Source organism: Oryctolagus cuniculus, chromosome 15 (genome assembly GCF_964237555.1).
Source record: "Oryctolagus cuniculus chromosome 15, mOryCun1.1, whole genome shotgun sequence".
Classification (NCBI taxonomy): domain Eukaryota; kingdom Metazoa; phylum Chordata; class Mammalia; order Lagomorpha; family Leporidae; genus Oryctolagus; species Oryctolagus cuniculus.
Genome location: NC_091446.1, coordinates 85,947,913 through 85,967,683, shown reverse-complemented (window position 1 = coordinate 85,967,683; position 19,771 = coordinate 85,947,913). Strand labels below are relative to the sequence as shown.

At 42.6% G+C, this 19,771-nt stretch overlaps 1 protein-coding gene across 1 annotated transcript in view; it reads right to left on the bottom strand.

Annotated features, from left to right (window-relative positions):
- Positions 1-19,771, bottom strand: part of LOC138845290 (zinc finger protein 300-like) — a 95,453-nt gene that overhangs the window by 65,229 nt on the left and 10,453 nt on the right. Inside the window, exons 2-3 of the mRNA XM_070057153.1 lie at positions 8,499-8,537; positions 7,905-8,257 (exon numbers count right to left, since the gene is read on the bottom strand). Coding sequence (XP_069913254.1) covers positions 7,905-8,257; positions 8,499-8,537 — 392 coding nt within the window. The remainder of the gene's footprint in view (positions 1-7,904; positions 8,258-8,498; positions 8,538-19,771) is intronic.

The following is a 19,771-nucleotide window of genomic DNA, read 5'->3' as shown; positions in this document are numbered from 1 at the left end:
GAATCTTTAAAAAAAAAAAAACTACTTGTTTTGGTGCAACAAATTTTGAAATCCATACATAGAAGGCATCTCCAAAAAGTCTGTATAAAGTGTATATCACAAAAAACTATCGAAGGATTTCAATTTTTGAGCATCAAAACAACCTCTCTTTTAACGTCATTTCTCATGAACCTTTGAAGCACCTTCATAAAGATATATATATGTATATATGTATTTTTCCAAATAGGTATCTTTTTTGTACATTATTTTATACATAAGTACTTTGTACCCAAATCATTTTTCAAACCATTCCATATTTATTATTCTATTATATGCATGTATCACAATATCAGTTCCTTAATAATATATAATTAGGTTGCTTCTATTTTATTCCCATTACAAGCAATATTAGAAAGAACTTTACAAAGTCTTTATGTACTTTACCAAATATATGTAGGAAAAATTTCTCTAGTTGAATCCCACCAAAGAACATTTGCATTTAAAAATTTTGCAGGTAGAACTGCCAAATTACCCTCCAAAAAGACTCTACTGTATTATATTTCTACCAACTATGAGCACAAAATCCTTTTTCCCTACAACTTCATCAAAAAGATGTTATAAGATTACTCATAATTCCTTGAGATGATGCGAATTTCCCATCTTCCCACCTATATCTTCAAGTTCTCCCTTTTTTTTTGCTCTCTGATTTAGCTCTCATTTGGTTTTCTTTCTAAACATCCCTATGGAGACTGCCTTGCACTTATTCCCCTCTACACTCTAGATTCCCTTCCCTCAATCCTCTAACAACTTCATTTTTCCTGTGCAAAAATTTCCTTTCTTTCCAGTTTACCTGAAGCCCAGCACAAATGAATAGAAGACAGATGCTCTTCCCCTGCTCTAACAACCTGCCAGCCTCTCGAACCAACAGAGAATGTAAATCAGGAAACCTAGAAGTATTTATTTTGTGTCACATTATCAGAAGGAATAAATTACTGTTGATGCAGCTCTGAAGAAAGAAAAGTCATCTAGAGGAATTCTGCATGGTGTCTCTTTTTAAATGAATTTTTCTTTTCTATGTTCCACACTGGATATGAATTTTCTCTGAATCATTAGCTCATAATTTATATTCACTAGTTCATAATTTGTATTCACTACTCCTTTTTGGAGCAAGGCTGGGTATAGGACAAAAGTAGTATAAGAAAAGAAAGGAAAAACCTAAAAGTACCAGATTGAAAAGTAGGAACAAATGGGCAGGAAGGGTGGAGGTGAGAAGGCAAAGCTTAGGTTAGGAAAAAAAGTCAGCTTCTTAAATTCTCTAAGAAAAATTCTTTCCTTCATTCCATCACTACTGTCTTCACTCCAGAGTTCTAAAAATGAATACAATGGCAGGCATGGGTTGCAAGGTAGGGCACAGACAAAAGGGCAGTGACAGCCTTATTTCCCTAACATCAAACTCCCCGCCCCAACTTCTGATCCAGCAAAATTCTACCCACTACCCAAAATCAGCTTCATAAAGTAACCCACAGAAGGCTAAGGCTCAGAAAAAAAATCAAATACTCCACAATCTGCACATTAAGTCTCTTAAAAGATTAGGATGCTGCTAAAAAAGTTCATATGGCCATGACCAAGTTTCTTAGAAAGAACACAAGGATGCAAAATGGGGAGGCAGCCTGGGGGTTTATGAGCAGCTACAGTGAACTGAAGATGATGTAAGGGGATATATCATGGAATGGGAGCAAAGTAGACAGCCTGACGGCAGTGCTCAGCAAGGTTTCATATTGATATTTAGAAGAAAATTTGCAAAATATACAAATAAGATCTACATAGAGCAAAAGAAGTTTTTTGTAGGATACAAGGGAAAATACATTCTTTTTTTTAAGATTTTAGCAATTTATCTTTCACTTGAAAGGCAGGGAAAGACACTGGTATACCCCTAAATGCCCACAATAGTGGGGACTGGGTCAGACTCAAGCCAGGAGCCTGGAACTCTATCCATGTCTTCCAAATGTGTGGTACTTCAGTTATCACCTGCTGTCTGCCAGGGTGTACATTAGCAAAAAGCTGGTTAAGAAATGAAGGATTTAGGCTGGCGCCGCGGCTCACTAGGCTAATCCTCCGCCTAGCGGCGCCAGCACACCGGGTTCTAGTCCCGGTTGGGGCGCCAGATTCTGTCCCGGTTGCCCCTCTTCCAGGCCAGCCCTCTGCTGTGGCCAGGGAGTGCAGTGGAGGATGGCCCAGGTGCTTGGGCCCTGCACCCCATGGGAGACCAGGAAAAGCACCTGGCTCCTGGCTCCTGCCATCGGATCAGTGCGGTGCGCCGGCCGCGGCGGCCATTGGAGGGTGAACCAACGGCAAAGGAAGACCTTTCTCTCTGTCTCTCTCTCTCACTGTCCACTCTGCCTGTCAAAAAATAAAAAATAAATAAAATAAAATAAAAAAAAAAGAAATGAAGGATTTAGGACTTGAACTTGGCACTCCAAAATGGGATCAGGTGCTTCAAGTGCTATGTTAACCAGTGCACTAAACACCCACCTTGGAAAACAAATTCTTGAGTTTTATTTAAATACGATACATAGAAAATGAGAAAAATAAAGCAGCATGATACAGTTCTCTCCTAGCTCAAAATTAAAAATAGTTGTAGGCCTTCTATTACTTCTTCATCTTCTCTCCAAAGTTACTAAGAAAAAGTGGTCCAGTGTAAATTCTATCAATGTTCATCCCACTTTACCCTTGAGAAAAGGAGGCACACAAAGAACAGATGCATGTCTGCTGTCTCACAGACTCAGCACTTCTTTTTTAAAAATTAATTTATTTACATATTTATTTATTTAAAATGCAGAGCAAGAGAGAGAGAGAGAAAGGAAGAGATCAATCATCCATCCAGCGGTTCACTTCTCAAAAGGCTGCAACCGCCAGATCTATGACATGCTAAAGCCAGGAGCCAGCCAGAAATTCCATCTGGGTCTCCCACATGGATGGCAGAGAACAAAGTACATGAACCATCATTTGCTGCTGTTCCAGACATATTAAAAAAACTGGATTGGAACTGGAGCAGTCAAGCTTCAAACCAGCAGTCTGATAGGTGATACAGGTATCACAAGTGGTGACTTAACCTGCTGCACTACATTGCCAGCCCACAATCAACACTCCTTAAACCACAGGATCTATAAAGTACTTTGGGCAGCCCAAAGACAGGGGCTGCAGCACAAAGAAGATTAGGAATTAACAGATACTAAATCATCTTGCCCCATCCCATCACGGAATACATTTAGCAAACTTTTTTAAGAGTTTAACTAGTAAATCGCAGGCAATTCATCAGAAACTTGCAACAAACATGAATAAGACACAGTTCCTAACTCAAAAAACCCACAGTGTGGCAAGGATGACAAAGGCTTGATAGTGGGCTAAAATCAACTGTACCTAAAGGCTGCTGCCCTACAGAAGATTTCTACAATTTCTTCTAGTATGGACACAGCCTGTCTCAAGTGTATCCATCCATGAAGTACTAGAACAGTGTTTGGAGTCAGACATTGTTATATAACTGCTGCTCATGACACTGGCATCCCACATCAGACCTGGCTACTCCATGCTTCCAGTGCTGCTTCCTGCTAAGATACCTGGAAGAGCAGTGGAAGAAGGCCCAAGCACACGGGCCCAGCCACCCATGGGGAAGATCTGGTTGGAATTTCCAGCTCCTGGCTTCAATGTGGCCCAGCCCTGGCTATTAAAGCTATTTGGTTAGTGAACCAGTGGATGAAGAATTTCTCTCTGCAGCTCTCTGTATATCCCTCTCTATCTGTCTCTCTTCCTTTCTCTATGACTCCACTTTTCAAATAAATACTGAAAAAGAACAGTGTGTGGCACTCAGTGAACAGAGAGAAATATCATTAATACTCTTATTATCTCATGAATCTGACTCATAGGTCTCCCTCCCCTGGGGTTTTCTTCCTTCTAATTGACTCTGAGGCCACATTGCCTGGGGTTGACTCTCATCAATGTTCCTTCTTGCTTATGTGACAAAGGGAACTTTGCTTAAAAATCCTGGGACTCAGTTTCCTCAACCGCAAATGGAGATACATAACACCTATCTCATAAAGATGTTGTAAACAACTGGCTACCTTCAATGCATCCAGAATATTGTCTGACATCAAGAAACACTCAAATAATGTCTGCTATTATTATTAGGCATAGCACTAAGTTCTACATCTGCCTGCTTTCATTATAATAAAAAGACTGAATTTCATTGCATCGGATATATTTAGCTTAAGGAGCATATGGAGTCCCTGGGATGAAATAGGAGATGGACAGATGGAGGTTAGAAGAATAATCCTGTAACTTATTAATTAAGATTTTGTTAGCCGGCGCCGTGGCTCAATAGGCTAATCCTCCACCTTGCGGCGCCGGCACACCGGGTTCTAGTCCCGGTCGGGGCACCGGATTCTGTCCCGGTTGCCCCTCTTCCAGGCCAGCTCTCTGCTATGGCCAGGGAGTGCAGTGGAGGATGGCCCAGGTGCTTGGGCCCTGCACCCCATGGGAGACCAGGAAAAGCACCTGGATCCTGGCTCCTGCCATCGGATCAGCGCGGTGCGCCGGCTGCAGCGGCGGCCATTGGAGGGTGAACCAATGGCAAGGGAAGACCTTTCTCTCTGTCTCTCTCTCTCACTGTCCACTCTGCCTATCAAAAATAAAAAAAAAAAATAAAAAAATAAATAAAAAAATAAAAAAAAGATTTTGTCAACTAATCTGTTTGTTAATGGCCTATTAAATAACCTCATAATGAAGTCTGCCACACAAGTAAAGTCTTTTCAAATGCTTGCTCTTTCCAATTCTTCTGGCCCAGTTCTAACTTCTAAAGCTCTTAACCAAGGGATTAGCCCTTCCAAGTCTCACAGCGCCTCTTCATCCCATCATAGTGGCCCAGCACAGAGCACAGCTATGCTTGCAGCCAAGGAAAGACCTCTAGGGCAGGAAGCCCTCTTCATCTGAACTCCGCCCATCATTCCTCAGGCTGAAGTGCTACAATTCTGAGTCAGAGTATCTCCCTCCACAGCACAGGGAAAGAGTCACTGGCCCCAGACACAGAAGAATAATGTTGCTCTGATTTCTGCTGAGAAAGGCAAAAGGCGGATTATTTTCATGGAGATCTGGCAAACTAAAATGTCAGCTGAGATGTCACACATCTGTACAGAATATGCTCTACCAGCCTACACTCACAAAAGTCAACAAAAGTTGGGTAACTTTTGCTCCAAACCACCTAAGGAAGGAATGTTGTAATCAGAGTCAGGGAATGGATTCTCTGTTGCAGCCTGATTTCAAGTAAACAACTACATGTAAGAGGGCTCCCTCCAAGTAGTACAGCCGGGTACTTCATAAGCTATTTCAGTTCCTGAATATTGTTTTGTTCTTTAGACAAACATGCTGTGTCTGTGTGTGTATTCCTATCCCCACATACACAGTCACTATGCGGCTCCCTACCCATCTCCCCTCTCCCTTTCCCTTCTCATCCCAGTCCAGAAGCCCTATCTCTGCCTTGCTCTGTATTTTTCCCCTAACCTGCAAGGTCCTTCAAGTCCAACCTGAAGCCTCTCCTGAGCAGAGACGATCTGTTGTGCACACATATGGGGGAGGCTTACAGATGGGTCTCCCCTCAGCAAGAGGGTCAAAGTGTCGAAGCACACACTGGAACCTCTAGGACCCTGAATTTGGATGCTCCTCAAAATATTACAGCACATCTAATTGTTTCACCCCAATCTCCATGACAGGCAAATTCTACTAGCTTATTTCTTTCAAACAATATCTAATAATATAAATTCCAGAATAAGAAAGTATCTTGAGATTGGAGGTTCTCTAACCCAAGCTATCAGGTAGATATGTAACTCTGAAGTCCGTTCCTAACTCAGAGACCCAGTTTGTCTAATTCTTACATGAACTTGCATCTAATTAAAATGAAAGGACAGAAATTTATGTTCATTAAATAAAATAAAATATAAATATATAAAAAAAAATGAAAGGACAAAGAAGTCAGAGGAAATCCAGGGCTAATCCTAGTGGATGGGTAACAACGAAGTGAGGAGAAGCAGCTGGACCAGGACAGAAAAGGCATTTTGAACCTTTTTTCCCTCCTTTTCCTTACTAACATAAAAGGGAGGGTTGTGTGGAACAACTTCCATTATTTGGATACAACATGTATATTTTGTTTCAAAATAATCACCAGCTGACTGGAAAACTTCCCTAGAGAAGAGTTCTGCTGTGGGTCTTGGTTGGTAGTGGCAATTTGTGCAGTGTGTAAATACCACCACCTGCCTACCCGGAGCCTGTCACAGCTTTGAAAATGAGATAGGAAATGCTGTGGAGTGGAAGGACAACGTGCAAGTAATTTGCTTACCAACTTAGTAGCAGTACAAGGAATGACCTGCCCTGGACAGCCAGTTAGACTGACAAGCCTAGGAATCCTGATACTGGATATTTCCAAGTCAATTAATGGTTACGCAACATGTGAGTGAGCTTACAGCTGCTTGAAGGGCTTGAAGGAGCTGCTTCTCTATCAACAAGCACTATGGCAGGAAGTTATGCTAAAGAAAAGAACAAACAGCACACCGGGGTTGAGAGGAGCAACGCTGCTACCCTAACACTCTTCCTACCCAGGATTCACTTTTTATACTTCCTACGTGACCTCATTTAACGAGCTTCAAAAATTGGTATTTCTGCTGACACTCTAACAGAACAGGTGAGTCACTCAAGCCTGGTTAATCATTTGAAAAATTTATTATGCTGAACATTAGGCAGCAATAGTGTTTTATCTCTTTTACTCCCACTGTGTGGGCACTTTTTTTCTTTTCCCTTTTCTTTCTTACCTCCTCCTCACACTAACAACTTGTCTGGAGGCTTCCACAGAGCACAGTCATAAAAATGTATAGCTGATATGCTCCCAATGTAAAAAAAAGTTATAGGCTTAAACACAGAACCCAAAACAAGAAAACTAATTGGACATCTTAATTAAAACACTATATATTGTAACAACATGGGTGGAGCATTGAGATGATGGTAAAGTTTCAGATAAAGGGAAAGTGTTAACTTTTCTTCCTGTTAGCACTTTCCAGAGGAAAACAGCTCCCATTACTGCCCCAAGCGGTAGATTTGCATTAACTTCAGAGCACTTCTCACCTTGCAAAGGGATCAACAAGTAATAACAGTGACAGCCCTGCTAAAAGAGGAAGAAAGGACTGAAGACAAAAGTCGAAAAGCAGCCAAATAAGTCATCAGCTACTTTTCCACAGCCTCAAACTCCAAACTGCAAAAAGTCTTTGTTAACTAGACACCACAAAGCCACGGCCTACCCCGCCCCCACGCTGCTCCTGCTGGGACAAAGTCAGCCCAGCGCTCAGGACCCCAATTGCCCGAGGTGTCCGCGGCTACCCCGCTGGCCGGCAGGGCAAGATTGGGAACCGCGCGGCAGACTCTCATCAGATTCTCCTTCCCCATCCCGCCGGCTGCCCGGGCTCCCGCCAGGACCTCTCCCGCCCCGCCGGAAACTGCACGGGATACACGGAGAAGATGGCCCTCACGACCGACCCAAAGTGGGAACAGAGCTTTGAGAACCGGAGTGCGGGTGCTTTCCTTCGCGGTCCTCTCGCTGTACAGGTACGCACAGTTCCCGCGTCGGGTCGCTCCCTCTTCGGATCCCCCTAAATAAAACGCCTAAAGGAAAGGCTGAGAGAGCGCGTGGGGCTCGCCAGGCGCTGGAAGGGTAGGAGGCGACGGCCGAAGGCAGGGCAGCCCGAGCCTCAGCCCCTGGCCGCTGCCCGGGGGGATCAGCCCCGATCGCCCCGGAAGCGCGCCCAGAAAGTGCACCAGCTGTCCCCGACCCGCCAGCTGCCCTAGCGCCCGCAGGCACACACGCATCCGCAGCCTTGCCGGCTCTGTACTTGCCGTGGAAATCCCTGGGGAGCACCGCCGCGCTCTTCGGGACGCACGGGAGCAAGGGGGAGCGCGCCGCCAGGACAGTCCTGGGCACGCGGGGCGGCGGAAGCGGAAGCAGCGGGGGCCGGCCCGGGAGTGGGGGGCTGCGCTCGGAAAGAGCCGGGACTGCGGGCGCGGAGCCGGGGTCTGCGAGTGCGGGGAGGCAAGCGCGCTCGCTCGGATCCGGGGACGCCCCAGGCCAGTCCGGGGACTCGCAGGCGCGCGCGCACCGACCTCCCACGTTCGCACGTAGAGCACGGAACACACTGGAGCGCCTGGGCACTCTGGGAAATGGAGTCCAGCCCGGGGCGTGTGCAGGCTGCGGACGTGCGGGCCCTCACCAAGGGACTGGAAAGTCTCCAGGGGAAACGGAATGGAAATTATAAGGTGTTCGCTTTTGTTTGCATCCCTCCCTAACCCCAAAACTCTCAAGAATCGGTCGGTGCTCTTCTTCCTTCTTCCTTTCCTGAAGATGAACCTTTAAGAGTGAACCCTTATTGCTACTGACCCACCGGCAAATCCTGGCCTTTCCTAAACTCTGTCTTCTGGAAAAATCTTACCTGCTGCTCTGTTCCTGGAATGCATCTCTGCGTCTCCGGCTGTAAGAATAACGTAATAAATAACATAATACATGGGTGTGAATACTTAGAGGGCTTGCAAAGCGCATAAATTAACATCCTCATGCGAGAATAATATTTTATTGGTGTTTTATTGATGTTTGTAGTTCTTTTAAGATTATTTTATATCCTCTAATTCACCAAATGTAGAAAGGTGGGGAATTGGATAGAGAACGACATTCCTGAACACCTTCTATTCTAGAAGCCAGGTTAGTGGACTGAATCCCTTACATCATCTGATTTAACCCTTAGTTAGATTAATTATGGAGACAATATTGTTATTAATTATGGAGACAATAGTTTACAAAGAGGATACTTGATCAATAGTAATATTTTACCCAGTTAATATTTTTTAAAAGCCAGCCAGTATTAAGTGGCTTGGTATGTTTTGGGTTCTCACAGTTGTGACCATGTGGTACACACAACTCTTGGTGGGGGCAGCCAACAGAAAAGAGGAAATAAAGGAAGGTACCAGTCTTTATAATGGAAAATTTTCAGGCAGCAGGGGTTCTTAGGTTTTCCCAGGATGGACTTTTTAAGGATGGATTAAAGTCTGTCAGAAAGGCAAAGTAAGTGAGCAGCTTCTCTATAGAAATTCTCCAAAGTGTGGCCCATCATTTCTTCCTGTCTGTATGGGGCCATTTGTTAGTGCTGCCACCCCTGTGGCCTCACACATCTTTGTAAAGTGCTTCTTGAATTTTTTAATAACTTCTCACAGTCACTGCAGGAAAGGGGCAAGAAGGTGAACATTTGTATCTTTACTGCCTGTGTGAGGAACAGGCCCAGGAATGTTAAGTGAGTTACTAGAGGTCAAGTCATGAGGTGCTGCCAAGGCTAGTGCAGAGCTGCTACCAGATGAAGCTGTCACCTTACTGCTGCGGTTTCTCTTCCCTGGAGGAGAGGTGTGTGGTTTGGGCAGACTGCAATCTGATGCGTTCCTTGGCCACACCTGCCAGGTTTGACTTGAGCCCCACTGGATCTACTCAGTTTTCTTGAATGGTTTCTTTTTTATTGTAAGTTTATTTTGTTTATTTTAAAAATATTTTGTCACATGCACTTCAGATGTACACAGTATATCCTATATGTATGCATATGTATTCATATATGTATATATACTTTTTTTCTTGGAAACAGATTTTTTTGCATTTTAAATGATGACTACTAGGCCTAGACCTACTGGGAAGCAAATTTACTTTGTGTCCTTACTTTAAGCATTTCTTCCTTTACAGACATTCTTTGGGGGAAACTTGTATTTTTAAGGATTGCTTTGATATGTTCAAAATTGTGCCCACAACCACAGGTAAAATAAGAAGGCAGTTAATTTTTTGGGAGTGTCAAAGCCAACCCTGGCTTCTCAGGAGACCACCAACATGCCTGTTCAAACCTTCTGTGTCCTGGTAATTGATTTCTCTTTGCATGAGCCTGATTTGGGGAACTGTAGATCCGTGGGTGGTAATTGGATGGGACAATCCAAATACTTGTCCCTAAATTAATCCTTTTAATACTACTCAGGTATCATGGCAATGTTATCTATCTATCTATCTATCTATCTATCTATCTATCATCTATCTATTTCACCGAGGAGGACAGGCTGGGATGGGTTAATGCAGCAAAATAATGCCCCAAACTAGTTGGAAGTGCTGCTGTAGAATCTCCAGCCTGAGTCTCTTGGCCAGTGTGCAGAAGCCAACCATGGACATTGGGCTGATGGAGGAAAGTACATGTTTGTTGTAACATGCACAACAAGGAACCAGCAGCTGCTGCTTAACTCCCAGCTTCCCTGAGGATCGAGGGGTGAAGGTTCCTGCAGTTTGAAATTGGGCTGAGAGGTGTATGTTCAGCTCACCTCCATGCTCCTTGCTGGTCAGTGATGCTCGTGATCTTCCTTGGATCGGTCGTCAACGCTGTGCTCTATAGGGAATTTTTATGATGAGTTCTAGCTGTTCTGTGGCATCACATGTAAGTCATAGTTCCCATCTGCCCTACCTGGAATTTTCTTTCCTGTGCTGGAATTCCCCTACACAAACCCCTCCAGGGAATACTGGCCAACAGAGTTTTATACATTGGAGAAGCAAATGACTTCTGGAATCCAGTTCTCAGAAGCTTCTTGGGCCAGTTTTATCACTCCCTCATTTAAATGTATTACTTTTTTTGGAAAGGTTTATTTTATTTATTTAAAAGGCAGAGTTACAGAGGGAGAGTCAGGGACATAGATCTGCCAACTGCTAGTTCACTCGACACATGTACATAAAAGCCTAGGCTATGCCAGGATGAAGCCAGGAACCTAGAACTACATGCAAGTCTCCCACAAGGGTGACAGGGACCCACAACCTTGGGCCATATTCCAGAGCTTTCCCAGATGGATTATCAGGGGGTGCATCAGAAGTGGAGAAGCAAGGACTTGAATTAGCACTGATACAGGTTACTGGTGTTGCAATCAGTGGCTTAACCCACTGTGCCACAATGCCAGCCCCCAGAGAATTATTTTTGAAAAGACAAGCCATGACATCTTGTTTAAGGGCAACAGACAAGAAGTTAGGTCCTACCTTTACCTTATATGAGTACAGTCTCACTAGAAGAAAGAATAAACAGAAAAGGAAGAAAACTTTGGTACTTGGACCTTATTTTGTTCTAGAAGGTTCTGATTCCAGAGAATTAGTGTTAGGACTTTGGGCACAGTTATTCATTCAGGCAATTTTCACTCACACTTACTTTTTGTCTGCCCCTGTGCTGTATTCTGAGAATACAAAAATGATTAAAATGTGGTCTTTGTCCTTAAGGATCTAGCTCACTGTTTCTCGGACTTTTATGCTCTATTTAGATTTAAAAAGTAATCTTATGCTCTCCTTTAAAAGAATTCAGAATTATAACATGCATTTAAGGGCCTGACAAAAAAACAAGTCAAAGAATTTCATGTCAGGTAATCTTTTTTAACACAAAAAAGCACACATATACCTCCACTGCTATATTCCATCCTTCTCCCCTAACTCACTGAAAATTCTTACTAGGAAAAACTTATGCATAATATCTTCTAATATAGTGAGATAGAACTCATTAAACAGGAATAAATCACGCTTTAGCAACTAACTTTATGGTGGGGTATCAGCAAAAGTTAGTAAAAAGGGGAAACTCTGGCTGGATTTTGAAGAACTGGCGATAATTTAACTGGAGAAAATGAAAGTGAATGCCAAAATAGAGGGGATCGCATTTGCCAAGGTGGAGATTTGTGAATGAAAACCTCAGATTTGGGGATCTGCACAAAAGCTGGCTGTAGCCTGCGTCCTCGCGGTGTCTCTACTCTGTTAGGCAGGAGAGGTTGCTCCTCTGGAATTGTGTTTTGTGAGAGGCTTGGAGCAGCTGTCCAAGGAACCTCTTCCTGTTTCTGCTTGTCCCTTCAAGACTGTACTTTTTCTCTCTTTAAAATAAAAGGAAAATAAATTATGAACATAAATTTGGGTGGTTTAGACAGATGTTGTTATCACTTAAAGTAGACTAAAGTAGACTACTGTTGCTTAAAACCACACTTTACCCCAAAGGAAAGTTGTAGTTGGTGTGCATCATTAGCATGATGGCTGATGGGGGAATCAGTCAAATGGAGAAATGCAGCCATCAAACATGGTGAAGGAAAAACAGAGTCCCCCAGATCAGAGTTTCTATGAATCTTCTTTTCCTCATTTGTAAGATGGAAATAGTTTTATCCATTTTGTTTGATACTAGGAAAATTAAGGTGTATAAACCATATAAATTGTCAGTGCAGAGCTTCCATGTACTGGTTTAGAGGAGTTTTTCAGAAAATGATATTTCCCTTTCCTTTTTCTCATGTGTTAACACTAACTCCCTTTTACTGGCACTTACTATTTTGCAAAGCAATTTATATATATTGTGTGGTTGAACTCCAAAGATGCATGTATCATGAAAGCTATTGTCACAAAGAGTATGCAGTGTATTCATGATCTGAATTCAGATTTATCTGATAACAGTGTCTTAGCGACTAGATATACGACTGCTTGCTTCTACACCAGTGTTCCATCCTGGAAGAAGAATACGTTTGTTTGAACCTGTCTTCTATAGATGCTATCTACCAGTGCTGGAGATGATTAAAGGGTTTATGGTACCACTCCATACCCTCTCTCCATCTCTAGCCTACTCATAGTGTCTTAGGAAATGAGACTTTGCTCCTTCTCATTTTTAGTGGAATAATCACTAACTTGTAAGATGTGGCAAAGAGATGTCTTCCAGTTTTTTCTCCTCTGGTTCTTGCTACTGGCCATGGCAGATGTTTTAGGAAATAGCAAACAAAACACAACAATAAACCCTTTTTATATGCTGTTTTGGGCTGCTAAGACAGGGCCACTGAAGGCAAGAGCCAATCTCCTGTGGCCCTATGATGTTGCCGTAAGAATTTAGCATCCCTAAAGGACATCAGTAACTTTAACCATGCTAGTAATTTGGGATTTCCGACTGCTTCTGCTGTTGGAAGAGCTCTCCCTTGTGCTGCCTTGGAGCAAAGTCCTGGATCTTTTTTTTTTTTTTAAGATTTATTTATTTGAAAGGCAGAGTTACAGAAACAGAGAGAGAGAGAGAGAGAGAGAGAGAGAGAGAGAGATTGTCTTCCATCTGCTAGTTCACTCCCCAAATGGCCATGAGCTGGGCCAATCTGAAGCCAGGAGCCAGGAATATCTTCTGGGTCTCCCATGTATCTGCAGGGATCCAAAGACTTGGACCATCTTCTACTGCTTTCCCAGGCCACAGCAGAGAGCTGGATTGGAAGTGGAGCAGCCAGGACTCAAACCAGTGTCCATATGGTATGCCAGCACTGAAGGTGACAGCTTTTACCCTCTACACCACAGCACCAACCCCTGGATTCTATTTTAACCCTGCTGTGTGAACTTTTCACAGTGCTTTTCTCTTTCTGAGCCGCATTTTCCCATGCTGGCTATACTGTAACCTTTGTCGCTTTTCTGTCACCTTTGGTAATGTGTGATTTCCGTAAGAGGTTTCCTGGCAGTAAGGATGAATTATTAAATGGAAAATTATGACTTTTGAAGGCATCCAGTTTATATTTTTGCAGACTATTTTTTGCTAAGACAAAGCCTGTGACTCAGTGACTTCCAGGCAAGGATTGTGTTCCTTATGTAACTCAGGTGCCTAACACTTGTGAATCCACAGGTCAAACTGGGATGGGGACTTGACCTAGGTCTAGAAACTGAGGAAGCTACAGGTGTAGTGTTTGTCCTTCCTGTCAGATGAACTTGGAACCTTGTTCTGACACCTCAGAGTTTCTTTGGAATGAACCCCTACCTCCCAATCTGGTTTTTGAAGGCATGGATTGAGTGCAGACATGGTGTAAGTGTACTTCAAAGAGATTGTGGGAAATTGAATTAAAATACACATTTATTTTGCCACAAATTTTTTGAAATTCATGCATATGAGGACTCATAAAAATGTCATGGAAATGTATGTTTTGGGAAAGAAACTATGGATTTTGAATTCCCTCATATACCTCCTAGAGATTCCACGTGTGCAGCTGGGAGCTTCAATGGGAGCAGACCACGGGTTTTATGATGGGATTATTTTCTTTTCACATTCATGAAACTCCCTAGGCCTTAAATGTATTAAAGAATTATGTCCTCCCACTCTCTTCTATTGATGGAGGCTATAAACATACTTATACTATAATGACTCCTCCGTGCATCCACAAATCTTGTGATTTGGTGCATCTTTGGTCTCTGAGGTAAATAAATATTGAATCTCTTTACAAAGTCCTATTATTTTCCTCAGTAAATGTGTTATTTGGCATGTGTGTCATTCTCCTGATAGTAATGGCCACAGGGGAGCTATTGGTGTCTGTTGTGTAAGTACTCTGCACAGACACCGTCCTCCAGGGGCTGTGGCATAGGCCTAGTTCTCCACATCAGGCTGGCTCCATGGTAGTCTCTATTCACCCTTCACCTGTGCCCATTAGGAGAGCCAATCCCCTTATTTTCATGAGAGAACCATGCATTTTCCTCTTTGCTAAATGGACTTCTTACTACCTTTGATTTGCTAGATAAAAGATAGCTGAGAATAAATAGGTGTAAACGTTGGTCTCTGATGTTCTACACAAAAATCATAAACTGTTTTTCAGTTCTGCTCAAATAAATACATGATATCCTATTGATTGTATAAGCTATAAATTTACATTCTGTAAACCTGTGAGTATAGTCTAAAGACATCAGTAGAAAAAGAGAAACCATAGGATGGTGGCAGATGGTAGGCATAAAAGAATAGAGGGTGCTGCTGCTGTAAGGGCAGGGGAGTTTACCGAGGAGGCTACATGGTGGCCTGAGTGCCAGTGAGAACAGTGAGTGGGAGTTCTGCTGATGGAGACCCAGCTGGAGAGAGAGCATCTGCCCTGAGGAATGCTTTGAGGACTGCCTATTGCCAGCCTGCCTTCTGCAAACACCACTTGGAGCTCTCTCCCTTACACACTGTCTGTTCTATGTTTGTTTCTTTTTCTTGGTAATTACTTATAGAAAAAGAGAAAGAAGAGAGTGGAGCAAGAGGAACAGAGGAGGAGGAAGGAGAGCCCCACTTCCACTGATTCATTCCCCATGTGTCTGCAACGCCCTGGGCTGGACCAAGGTGAATCCAGGAGCCAATGCTGTTTTCCCAAATAAGTGGAGGGTCCCAGTCATCTGAGTCAGTACCTGCTGCCTGCCAGGGTGAACATTAGCAGAAAGCCAGAGTCAGGATTAGAGCAGAGAATTGAATCCAGGTACTCTGAGGTGGTACACAGGCATCTTAACCAGCAACTGCTAGTCCAAATGCTCCTCCTTTTATAAACCATTTCACACTTGAATTTCAAAAACCATTTTTAAAAAAGTTTGGAGAAGCCCAATTTGTCGCTCCCTTGCCCGCAAAGGAACGACACTGTTCGCAGCTTATCGGTCTTCAGCAGACTTTTAATGAGAAAATAACAGTGACAGAGAAAGAATGAAGGGAGGAGAGTGGACAGAAAAAGCCCCCTCCTTCCTCATCACACAGCTTATATAAAAAATCTGGCCAATTGCAAGCGGGCTCAAGTCCATGCATGGAACACTCCAATCCGCTGTCTGTTCACGCAGTGTGCACGCGTCCTCGGGCCAATCAGATGAGGTGTCACGCAGCAGGCAGGCTCACCGCGCGGTCCTCGGCGCCATCTTGTTGTTTACAACATTCTCAACTCCTCTGGAAAGTCCCAACCGTGGGAAAGCATTGCCATTAACTGAAACTAGCAACATCTGCCTTGTTATAAAGACACAACAACAGCTATCAGACCGACCTTGACGTGGGGGATCCATGGCTGTGCATCCCATGGAGCCCCACACCAACTTACATAGAAATTGTGAGTACTTTTTTCCTGTTCCTTAATCCTGAATACTTTGCATGTGTTTCCTACAGGCATGTGTATTTTATTACGTAACTAAAATAAAACCATCAATTTCAGGAAATGAACATAGGTATATTACTCACATCTTATCTTCAAACCGTATTCAAGTTTTGTCAATTGTCCCAAGAAGGTTCTTTGAAAGACAATTATCCATGGCTGGCACCGCGGCTCACTTGTCTAATCCTCCACCTGCTGCGCCGGTAACCCGGGTTCTAGTCCCGGTTGGGGTGCCGGATTCTGTCCCGGTTGCTCCTCTTCCAGTCCAGCTCTCCGCTGTGGCCCAGGAAGGCAGTGGAGGATGGCCCAAGTCCTTGGACCCTGCACCCTCATGGGAGACCAGGAGGAAGCACCTGGCTCCTGACTTTGGGTTGGTGCCGTGGGCTGGCCGTAGCGGCCATTTGGGGGGTGAATCAATGGAAAGAAGAACCTTTCTCTCTCTCTCTCTCTCTCTCTCTCTCTCTCTCACTGTGTAACTCTGCCTGTCAAAAAAAAAAAAAAAAAGAATTATCCTGTGTAGAATCATTGATTGAATTTAATTATGAAATTTCTTAGTCTCTTTTAGACCTTCCCTTGTAAATATTCCTTGTCATTCATTATCTTGATACTTTGGAAAGTTACAGATCATTATTCTATAGGTTGTTTCTCAAATAAGGATGGTCTGATGTTTTTTCATGATTAGATTCAGGGACTGCCTTCTCAGCAGGACTATCGCAGAAATGATATTTTGTTTTTTGTTGCATTCTTTCAAATTCTTCATGATTTTAATCTATCCTGCCATTGATGATGTATGTTTTGATCATTTGATATCTGTGAGGCTTGTTCATCATAAAATTATTCCATGTTTTAATTAATATGCACTTTGTGAAGAAATATTTTGAAAGTATATAAATATTCCATATCAAGCTTTTATTTTGTTTTTTATCTTTATGGGTTCATGATCTCTATTTGCTTCAATGCATTATAATCCATTGCTGTCATTATTTATTATCTAATGGGTTTTGGATGGCTTCTGATGTTCCCATCCCTTTATGAACATTTACTTGCTTTCTCATACAAGATATTCTAATATTTGGTAGTCCTTTCTCTGGCACAGTTTTGGCATCAGTTATTTTTCCAAGGGGCTTTGATTATTTTAATGGAGTGTAGTACATAGAAGGCATCAGCCTCTAGATGTGCACATTGCCATTGAGTGCTGCAGCTCCCTAGATCTTTCTTGCAGGGATAAAAATATACTCATATGTGCATATCTGTATATATTTGTGTCTACATGAATTTCATTCCAAAGGCTTGTAGAAAAATGCAATTAAAAAGTGAATTTATTTTGGTACAAAAATTTTAAAGTCCATGCATACAAGGATCTTTATAACAAGTCAAGAAAAAATATAGATTTTGAAAAACTTATGCAAGGATATCAAAAACTTTTTGGATCAAAATAAACATCTTTTAATTCCAATCTCCATAAACTCTTCTAAATGTTCCAAATATTATTTTCTGAAAGGGAGAAAAAGCCAAAGCAGGAACCTTAAACTCCATCTGGGTCTCCCATGTGAGTGGCAGGGACTCAAGTAATTGAATCAGCTGCAGCCGCCTCCCAGGGAACACATTAACAGTGAACTAGAAGCATAAGCAGAGACAGGACTGAAGCTCAGACACTCGATATGAAATGTAGACATTCCAAGTGCACCTCAATACTTGCTCCTTCCATAAACTTTTTTTTTATTTTTCTTTTTGACAGGCAGAGTGGACAGTGAGAGAGAGACAGAGAGAAAGGTCTTCCTTTGCCGTTGGTTCACCCTCCAATGGCCACTGCGGCCGGCGCACCACACTGATCCAATGGCAGGAGCCAGGTACTTATCCTGGTCTCCCATGGGGTGCAGGGCCCAAGCACTTGGGCCATCTTCCACTGCACTCCCTGGCCACAGCAGAGAGCTGGCCTGGAAGAGGGGCAACCGGGACAGAATCCGGCACCCCAACCGGGACTAGAACCCCATGTGCCGGTGCCGCAAGGCAGAGGATTAGCCTAGTGAGCCGGGGTGCCAGCTCCTTTCATAAACTTTTTAGTGTGTCTTCAAATATTTCTGCTCACATTTATGTCTAGATTTCTATATAACTATATTAGAAACCACAGGGTCACATTCTTACTGCCAATCCAAATCACATGACAGATTTCCTCCATGCTCATATTTTAGCCTCTTCTTCTAACAGTGAAGAACCTGGTTCCCAATATCCATACTATACTTACTTCTTTGCAAATCCTTCTGTGTATAACTAATCTCCCATTTCTGCCACTGCCCTTGATCCTACCTGAGTGCCTCTTACCCTGTCCATGACACCCCACATGGGACTTCCACTGATGTGGAAGCAAGCATTTAGTTTACTAGTGTTCTAATAAATAGAAACAATTTTTATAATCACTTTTATGATATCCATGCTTGTAGTAATCAGGAAAGAGCCCAATAATCTCATCAAGGGAAAATGAGATGTTGGCATTTGTTTTTCAGAGGCCACTGAGAAATGATGGACATTTGTCTAAATAGTTACACAGATGTAACTTTGGATAGGTACATGAACAGATTGTTCAATTTACACTGATTTAGGAATAAGCGTATATAGATGAGTCAAAGTGGGAAAGTGAGTTTTTAGAACTTGGAATACACATTTTCCTCTGAGAAGGTGCATCCACAGCACTGACTATTTTCTTGAGTTTTAAACATTTTTTACTGATTTTCTTATTTGTGTAGTACTACAATTTGTTACCATTTCTTACAGTTTAGCATTTCCCATTTTATAAACATAATAAAAAGAACAAACAAACAAAGAAGATGTAGCCAGATCAGATATGGAGCTCTGCAGTAAGAGATCCAGATTTTTCTCCTTTTGTGCCACACAAAACTGGCTAAGTTGCTCTACCATTCCGAATGATTTTAACAAGGAAACTGCAGTAAGCTCATGTTGGAAAATTTAAAATGCTTCTCTTCCACAAAAGGTTTAAATTTTACTTTACCGGCTGGCACCACGGCTCACTAGGCTATTCCTCCACCTGTGGCGCCGGCAACCCGGGTTCTAGTCCTGGTTGGGGTGCCGGATTCTGTCCTGGTTGCTCCTCTTCCAGTCCAGCTCTCTGCTGTGGCCCGGGAAGGCAATGGAGGATGGCCCAAGTGCTTGACCCCTCACCTGCATGGAGACCAGGAGGAAGCACCTGGGTCCTGGCTTCAGATCAGCACAGCACGCTGGCTGTAGTGGCCATTTTGGGGGTGAACCAATGGAAGGAAGACCTTTCTCTCTGTTTCTCTCTCTCACTGTGTAACTCTGCCTGTCAAAAAAAAAAATTACTTTACCAAGACACATAGATCATAAGAGTAGTTGTTCTTTGTAGATTTCTAATAAGAAAACTCTAATTTGTTGTGGTATTTTTTTTTGTATCCTAAGGGATACTATGTCAAATGTGTTGTTTTTCACAGAATAAATAAGTAAACAAATTGAAAAATAAATAAATACATTTAAAAACAGAAAAAAATGTTGTGAACAGCCCGCAAACAAAGGAAAAATAGGCTGCTGGAAGCCAAAACTGAAAAAAGGCTAGAATTCCAGAAGGTAAAATGCTGTGCCCTGATTAAAAAAGAAAATCAATTTAATTTCCTGAGCTCCATTATCTTGCATGAAGCCAAAATGTATCATAATAAAATATATAAACCTAAAAGAAATGTAATGCATGAAAGTAAATGCAAAACAAACAAATGAACAAAGAGACTTAGCCATTTCTGATATGGAGCTTTGTAACAAGATAACCAGATTTTTCTGGTTT